The sequence below is a fragment of the Quercus robur genome, chromosome 4, assembly GCF_932294415.1.
Source record: "Quercus robur chromosome 4, dhQueRobu3.1, whole genome shotgun sequence".
Classification (NCBI taxonomy): Eukaryota; Viridiplantae; Streptophyta; class Magnoliopsida; order Fagales; family Fagaceae; genus Quercus; species Quercus robur.
This window is the reverse complement of record NC_065537.1, coordinates 41,084,088-41,093,411: the sequence shown is the minus strand read 5'-3', so window position 1 is coordinate 41,093,411 and position 9,324 is coordinate 41,084,088. Positions and strand designations below refer to the sequence as shown.

The following is a 9,324-nucleotide window of genomic DNA, read 5'->3' as shown; positions in this document are numbered from 1 at the left end:
ATATAAATATATAATAATAAGCTTGTACCGTATCGGTGTGGGATAATTAGTGGAAAAAACAAAAAATGGCAGAGGCGACTCCTGTAGTACTGGGACTCATCAAAGAGCTAAGAAGCCACGAGGTTGCTATTGCCGAACTCAATCATCTTTCTTCATCCAGGGTAACCTTATCAACCCCTCTTTCTTTTACTCTTTACTATAATACTATACCACTTTTGATTCTATGTTTCATCTCAGAATTTAACTTGCCCTTGTTTTGCCAAGTGCTTGTGAAAATTACCCATAGAGTATGTTTGCCAAGTGCTTGTGAAAATTACCCACAGAGTCAATCACAATAAACCTTTTCAATATTCTTTGGAATTCACAGTTTGATGCGTTTCATGAGCGTTGCAGGTGAAATTTTCCAATAATAAATGTAAGTTGTGGTAAATGCATTGAAACTTTGAGACTAAATAGTGAGAGGTTTTTTTTGAAAACAAAGCAAGCAAAATCAAAGGCTCCAAGAAATAGCCAATGGAGGGTCTGAAGCTAGGCTAGGTTGCTAAAATGAATATGACGTAGTCTTTTTTTTTTTTTTTTTTTTTTTTTTTTAAATAGTTACAAACGGGGAGGGGGGATTTAAACCTTGGACATCTATATTGGAAACAATAGGAAGTTCCATTTGAGTGACAAGGCTCTTGGCATGAATATGACAAAGCTATATCTATATGCAATCTTTTTTTTGTGGTCTAACACTATATTTCAAAAAAATAGAAAAAAATTGGTCTGTAATTAAGATGTGGATGGTGAATTAGATTGAACTTTTTTTGTGAGAATGTGGTCAAATTTTAGAATATTAGAAGAAAAGAAACGATAAAATAATGGAAGTTCATGTGTCCAATACAGCTACTAGTTTGAATGATCCATTCTTAGGATATATTGTACTTAAGAGAAGTTTTTTGGGGGGGGGGGAGATGGTATTGCATAATTAGTGCATAAATATTAAACAAAAACCATGGAAAAAATAGTGGTCACAGCAGTTGTGAACAGCCTGAGTTTTCTCTATCATGCACTTTCAGCAGGAAAGGAAGGAAAAAGGGATTTGTTGCAGCCACATTGCATCTGTACTGGGTTTTTAGCAGTTCTATAGTGGTCCATTAGGGCTGACACACAGCCACTATGCTGCCTCTAGTAGATTTCCCAACATTTACTCCGATTTGCTACCTGCCAATCCACTTCCTGCAAATTGATCAGATTAAAGCTCAAGAAACCAAGATCTGTGTTCCATATCTAAATCTAGAACTATAAGGCATTAATAGGTGGGATTTTAGTTTACATTGACTCTTTTAGTTTTGTTTAGCATGTTTAATATTGGGAGGTCATCCTAGTTGATACTGTATTCCAACTCAGTATTCTGTGTCTTAGATTAGTTACTTATTTTTAACCCTTCTGGAGTTTGGTGGTTTACACTTAGATATGTCGTTAAGATGCTTGCCTGCTGAAGTGGAAGAATAGCTGTGGGAGGGCATAGTTTAGCTGGGAAGCTGTACTTTCTAGCTTGATATGAAATATATGGTAGCTGAGGACTGAGGAGTAATAGTTTTTTGAAGGGAAAAGGGGAATCCTTGGTAGAGATTTAAAATGGATTCTCAAGGCTTAATTGAGTGCATCTCAAACCATCTTTCCTTTATAGGATTGGTTTCTTTCCTAAAGTTTCATGATGGTTCTTAAATTTTAATAATAAATTACCAACTGTTCCAAATGCTTAAGCTGTTAGGAAATGATGAATTGAATCATTTAATCTAACACTTCTTCACGGTGAAATGAATCATTTAATATAACAATCCTCCTTCACGTGTGGGCATAAAATGCATGGGTAAGGTGTAGACGAGGGTTTGAACCTAGGACCTCCTGGTTTAATCTATGATAAATTACCGATTGTCCCAAAATTATAAGTTAAAAAGTTGTGAATTTAATTATTTAATATAACATTATCTATTTGTTTTTTTCCTTTCTTTTTGCTGTTTTAGGAAAGCCTTATGTATACTCTATGTGTGCTTAGGTTGCACCTGTTTTAGCACCTTTATGATAATCTTACTTGTCACAACAGACCCAAAAAAATAAGCAAAAAATGTAGAACCTCCAGTATTTGAAAGATTGAAGAAATCAAGTTATGCAGACTTTATGTCCCTTGTTTTTAGCTTGATCTTGGTTCCAAAGAAGGTTTCTAAGTTTAATCTACATGCTTTGGATATGTGTGTTTACCTTCTGCTTCCTTTTAGGTTGGCTGGTTCAACTTGTGTTATCATCAACATCATCATTGAAAGGATTGATAAAACTAATTTACTACCATTTATATAATGAGTACTTAATCTGAAGTCAGCACAATTTTATTTTCATTAACTATGAAAAAGCAGGAGTGTGGGACTATTGCATGATAGCTAGTTTTCCTTAAAATAATAGTATGTGTCTATGTGACAATTTTTATATAATTCTTGCAGTAATTTTATTTATTGATTGATAATTCGATAGTTGGGAGAGAGTGACTTGAACCCTGAATGTCTCCATAGGAGACACCAAGAAGTGCTAGTTGTGGCCTAGCAGTAATTTTTTAAATGGCGGAGTTGAGAGTTATGAAACAGAATAAATCTCCATGATGGACCATAATGGCATTTTGATTTTGGTATTATGTAGAGTCTGAGAAACTTTAGAATAACCTACAATCTAGTTTTTTAATTGATGAAAATTATGTATTTGGCTCAAAATTAAATTCAGTGTTAGAAATTGTTTGAAAACCCTGCAAGTGATGTATGTTCTCCTTTTGAACAGTCAGTTCTTTTTTATATAATTGCTTTGACTTGTAGATGTTTCTCAACATGTTGTTCACTAATCTAAAGAAAAATTTAAACTTTCTCCTTTCCTTTCTTTCGGTGGCAAGAAGCTTCCTAGTTTTGAGATAACATTTTGTCCTTGTATACTGTAGGCTGTCTATCAGAAAAATGGGAACATATTTTTCCAAACGACTATCCAGAAAGCTACAGCATCTGAACAGAGTATGAAATCGTTACTATTGACTTGGTAATATATATTTTTTCTTGGTGCTAAACGGCTAAGATATATATATTTTTCTCTTATTTGCTGAATGCTGGGTAGAACAACTTGATTTGGCCAAAGCTAAGCTTGAAAAGCTGAATTCTCCTTGAAGCAACTTGGCTGTACCATGGCTTTGCTAGACCCAAACCTTTATGGCAGGAAAAGCTCTGCATTTATATGACAAGGCATTCAACTGAGATCAACCCCTTTTAGTGGTGTAATAATAGAAGTTAGAATGGTCATTAGATTTCTATAGAGCTATATCTTTACTGCATTAACTAAACTGTCTGGGGCCTGAGCATTCATTGTCACACTTTTTAATCATTGAATTTTCTTATTGCCATGGACCTTTCTCCGTAATGAATATTTCTTTTTTGAGTTCATTTGTGAATGCATTGAAGCAATAATTCCTTTTTTTTGGATTTAATTTTTGTGGTCTTGCTTAAAAGTATTGGATCTCCATTTGCAATTTACAGAATTTCTGCTATAAAAATCCAATCCCATTTATTCTCAAAAGCCCTTTTGTTTTCTTTCTTGCCCTCCTTACCTCCCATTTCCCTCCTATGTAATCCAAACTCAATCCTGCACAACCTTAAGAAAAAGAAAATAGTAGCTTTAATTATTGGGACAGCCTTATACAAAGGAGTGACTAGATTTCAAGGCTTTAGATTCCGAGAACTGAATTTACAAATGATAAAAACAGAAGAAATTAAAGTTTTTCTCCAAACCGGAGTGAAAGTGTCTTCAATCCATTATGTTGCTGTTTATAAAACCATCTATGTGATTCATTAGATTGTTTAAACAAGTCATGATTATTAAGTAGGTTGACTAAAAGTAAACATGGATAATCTTTTGAGTTGTCACATACTGGGTTAAGACAAAAATAATCCATCCAAAAGGATGCATCTATTGTTGGTGCTTGAGTCTGGACGGCAGGTGATGGCAAAGTTCTGTAGGTCGTTGACATTTAAAAAAAAAGGGTAACTCTTATCTGCTTGTTTCAGAAAAGAAATAAGATGGCAATCTTACCCGCTAAAAATTGGACTAGAACGATTTCACTCTTGCAGGAAGTTTGGCTGTTTGGGATTGGAAAATGGGGGAGAAAAGAAAATACAAGAAGAGTAGAGAAATCCATCAATTCCCTGTTTGGGAGATTTTGGACGGAATAGAATGGAAAATTCTGTTCGATTCCTTACAAAATTCTGTTCCATATCTCATAAGCCATATGTGCTAGCAAATAATACATAAAAACCCAATTAATCAAATATAGGGTGGTTGACTCAGAAAGACCCTGTGCTTCCAATTTCAGTAAAGCTCAAGCAATATTTTGCGTTTTACAGTGAGGCTTGCAATAGGAGTCAATCATCTCAACTGCATATAAACAGAACTGCATATAAACAGATCTAGCAAAGTTACAACCCTTAAAACATAATTCGTTACAATAACCAAATCTACAAATAGTATGAAAATAAATCCGAGTCATGATGTGTACAGGATGCATAAATTCAGTTTAAAAGGAAGGCAGCCTCTAGTCGGACTCCTGAATTGACTGTTGAATGAAAACAACTGCAATAGTCACAAGGGATGCATAAACAGAATTGGGTAGCCTTTGCACCACCTTCCCAACTCCTGGGACACCCTCAGTAGCCCTCTTTGTCGCCATTGCAACTGTTGGTGCCACAACCAGACTGACAATCAGTCCCTGACTAACAGCAATTAGTGTCTCAGCTGTAAGCTGCTGGATAAACTTCACAAATTCTTCATGATCAATTTCCCCATCAAGGTTCAAATCGCAGTCCTGCAGATATTGAGGAAAAAAAAAGACATTATCTTTTTACTTTAGTAGGACAGATTCTTATATAAAAATAGAAGAACTAATATACAACATGATTTTAGGGCATACTTCAGCAAGTTGCAATTGAAAATTGAAAAGAGCTATAAAATCCAAAAGAGAAATATAATATATACTTCCTGAACCTTGCAGCTACTCAAATAGAGAGAGAATATATAAAAATAAAAAATAAAAAAAATAAATATATTCAGCCTGAGTTCCCATTCAACTCTACATTGTTGAAAGTACGATCATTGCTCTATTGCGAAATAGACCACATATGGGAAGGAACTATCCCTATTCTCTCTTATAATGACTAATGGTCCGTTTGGATTGAGGGGGAGGGAGGGAGAGTAGAGTAGTAAATTTAACCCAAAATTAGTTTATTTTCAGCTAACTTTACTCTACTCCCCTCCACTCCCCCTCCTTCTCCCCTCAATCCAAACAGACAATAAGTCTTCCTATCCAACATGCAAACACTACAATCATAGGTTGTGCCTAACGGGGGAAGGGGGTTGAGACCTCTAAGAACCTCATAGAAAGAGCAGACCTCAAACCTTTCATGCGTAGAAAGTCTCCAACAAGTTCTATCTTGCCTTTCACCTAATGGAACATTAGAGTACAATAACTCCAAGGAAAAAGTCAACCGACTTAAACTCCCACCAAATACAAACTATGATGCAAATGAACATTCCTTGTCACCACTATCAAGAACAAGTCCGAAACCTATCCTTCAATGCAACATCATCACACCAAATATCATACTAAAACCAACCCTGATATTAAAACAAAAAAACAAAGAAAAAGATTGCCACACACCTAATGCTCTTCCACAAACTAATATCATAGTCCCAATCCTTCCCATATTTCACAAAACTAACTTGTCCCTTAAAATGCTAATGTTTTATCCCAAACCTCCATAAACATTTATCTAATAATGTGAAATTTAAAAGATTTCACGTTACATATCCCCAGCCCCTTACCTTAATAGGATCGTTCTTACTTGCATCAAGGTCTAGAGAAGGAAGAACAGGCATTGGCTCATGTTGCAAACCATATTTACTCTTGACTAAAATGAATAATACAAATTCACATATTCATTCTCTGCAATACATAGCTATAATTTGGTACTAAAGTCATCAGAGCTGGGTACATGTAGTCAAGGCCCTCAAGCTCTAGAGGTCAACTATTTTGAAACAGACACCTTAAACAGGTTGTAAATAGAAGCAATGACAAAAAGAATACCTCCCATGCTTAATACAGCATAGAAATACAGCTTTCACTAAACAGATTACGACAATTTTCCATGATGATTGCACAGTCTAATTTCCACAAAGCTATTGCTAATATTGATTGAATTGGATAAACTCTCTCTACATAAAATCCTACATGATTTTCATGTATTACATTAAAATATAAGGATTTCACAGAAATTAGAAAACTCTAGTCTCCAACAAAGATCATGCAAAAGTATTGATAAAAAACCAAATTTCATCAAGGAATTTCTTCAGATTATAAAACAAAAATAAACTCATGTATTCAAATGCAACATAGAAGACAATGGGCAGTAACAATCTAACTGTTGAATTACTCACATGTTCCTCTCAACTGTATGGAGAAAGGAACAAAGGAATCTCATTCGTAATTGGTTAAAAATCCTATGAGCAAGGGACTAAGTTTATAAACTGATAGCATTTTGAGGGATGGATTAAGATCAACACATGCACATCCAATGCAACCAGAGACCATGTCATGTCATCCCTACACAAAGACGAGGTATTGTTTAGCCTTTGAAGATAGAAAGCAGCATCAGCCTGGTTTTGCAGCCTTTCAACAAAGTACTGTCTTATACAGTGAGTTTGCTACACGTAGTTCCAGTTTAGAGGGTTTCACAGGTGCCAATGCCAAGGATGCACTCCTTTCCCTTTTTCTCTCAAAAAACTATATCTACTCTGAATTTACTTAAGAATAAGATTACCAGTATCAAGGGGATTTACAAGTAAGTAACTACTGAAATGCAAAATTAAAGGAAAATCATAAAATCAACTTCATTGAAATGGTTAACAGGTTAAAAAATTTACTAATCTCCTTAGGCACAAAGAAAACAATCTAAGTAGCCAGCTGCCAAGCCAATATTTTGATGGGAGACAGGAAATGATATGCTGAAAAATAACTTGTGTTCGAGGCTGACAAGGTTCATTTCTAAATCACAAATATTAGCTAACCTAGAGACTTTAGCAGATGATGAAATGCTGAATTGAATATTGGCTCCTCTAAGTAGAGTAAGTGACCATTGAAACCCACCTAAACATTTAAGTAGTTGAATCGCCAGCATATTCTTAAGTGTGTTATATTTCATTTTTGCTACATTAAGCAATGGAGGACATGCCAGATTGAACATAGACTCTCCCCATGGGAATGGCTAGACATGCCACCAGGCTATGAGCCCCTTGCCATGATCATATTTTACATAATCATAAATTGGAATGGAACGAATATAATGTCATTCCCTCACATCTTCTCATTGGGTTGCATTGCAAACATTCTCGCCTTTAACAATTCAATAGTTGGGGTAGGGGATTTGAATCCTAAACTGTTCCATTAGAAACACCAAGACATACCATTTGAGCTATAAGTTTGTTGTCTTAAGAGAAGGATTTATCATGATTATATTGATTTCCATCAATTTCTTTCACTAATGATCGAAATTCATCCCCAATAAATCAGCCTCTCGACCCTTGCCAAATAAATACAGATCAAAATGGATCAACAATAATTATCGAAAACAGTCAACTTCACATAACACATATGCATTAGTTTGATCAAATTCACTTCACCACACAAGCTCATATATAGTTTCACCATTATCATTGAAAAAAATATATAATTAATCAATGAATTAGGAGTACCGTAATCATCTCCTTGACTCGTTCTTTGGAGGGTGGATCAAAATGCGGCCCCGGTAAGTTCTTATTGATATCACTGCAACATGGCCAAAATTAAAATAATAAAAAAATCATTCTTAGTAAGAATTAGACTAATCTGAATAGTAATTAAATACATAATATAATATTGGGCAAAGAAGATTTTTTGAGTTCTTACTTGTAAACAAGAAGAATAGCTATGTACAAATCTTCAAATGTCAAACTAACAGTTCCAGACTGACTTTTAATACGATCAAACACTTTGTCCGATATTTTCCTAACTTGCTTTTGCCTCCACTGTTTACCTGCACAAGATTTATTAATATCAAACAAAAGCTTTTAGATTGGCACTGCTGTAATTTGAAAGAGAAAACTGAAAGGTGTTCACCTTGTAATCGGCCTAGGACTTGTCCCATTGGAGATGGTGGGTTGAACTGTAACAGAGAGATATACAAAGTACAACAACGTTTGTGCTATGGAGATTAGATTAGATTTATGTCTGTCTCTGCTCTGCCACTCAATGATGACGATGAAATTAAGGAGAGACAAATCAGCTATTCAGCTATCACTCGCTTTCTTCATAAGCTGATAAGGCCAGTGGGATTCGCCAATGAACACGCGACACCCTCGTGGCTTATTAAACCCAGGTGGCGTAGAAGCATAGGCTACGTTGTTGTTGACTAAACTGGATAGGCTCTAGTTTTTACCTTAAAGTATAGGGCAATGCGTTTGTGTAGATGTTGTTGTGGACAAAAAGCTTTTACAAAATAAACTCAGATCCTCAACAAGTTCCTCGCTTGTGACTTGATCATTTGTTACGAAAAGATCTAGGTGAAAATATACTTTTGGTCCTTATATTTTGGCTGATTCTCATTTTCATCTCTATTTTAATTTTCCTACTAATCTAGTCCCTAAAAAAAGAAAATCAATTCTATTTTAGTCATCACTGTCAACCCACTAACAAAAATCTCCTATTTAGCAGACAAAGCGCTTATGTGTTAAGCCCACCCATTTAAATAATATTAAACTAATCCTACGTGTACCCTTAAGCTCATATGACCTACATGTGACCCACACCTAACCATTCCACGTTAGCTTCCCGCCACTCAACCCCACACGTGACCCCACATGACCTCACTCATCAACTATGTACTTCATTGATTACCCAAACCTAAAACCTCCAAATTTAAGCTGAACCCTAAAATCCCCAAATAATCTTGTTATCTTCCTTCTCATCCTTGAACCCTAAAATCCCCAAATCAAACCCGTCGTTAATAGAAAACCTAAATCGGTGAACAGAGATACTGATTCACACAAAAATCACATCGAATCTTACGATTTGAAGGGGGAACGTTAATGTGATTGGAAGAGGGAGAACGTCATGAGAATTAGTGGGTGAAGTTTCAAGTGTGTAGCAATGGGTCTAAATTTGAAGATTGAAAAGGTAACTTATTCTCTCTCTCTCTCTCTCTCTCTCTCTCTCTCTCTCTCTCACAC

General features: G+C 35.4%; 1 protein-coding gene and 1 long non-coding RNA gene across 2 annotated transcripts; one reads left to right on the top strand and one right to left on the bottom strand.

Annotated features, from left to right (window-relative positions):
- On the top strand, positions 1-3,455 carry LOC126721781 (uncharacterized). Its single transcript, XR_007653915.1, has 3 exons — positions 1-161; positions 2,963-3,032; positions 3,133-3,455. It is a non-coding gene; the product is annotated as an uncharacterized LOC126721781 (long non-coding RNA).
- Positions 3,456-4,347: 892 nt separating this feature from the next.
- Positions 4,348-8,531, bottom strand: LOC126721780 (uncharacterized). The gene is made up of 4 exons (XM_050424838.1): positions 8,216-8,531; positions 8,006-8,132; positions 7,813-7,885; positions 4,348-4,870 (listed from the first exon to the last, which is right to left on the bottom strand). The coding sequence occupies exons 1-4, from the start codon at positions 8,241-8,243 to the stop codon at positions 4,601-4,603; spliced, it is 498 nt and encodes a 165-aa protein (XP_050280795.1). The 5' UTR covers positions 8,244-8,531; the 3' UTR covers positions 4,348-4,600.
- Between the last annotated feature and the right edge of the window lie 793 nt (positions 8,532-9,324).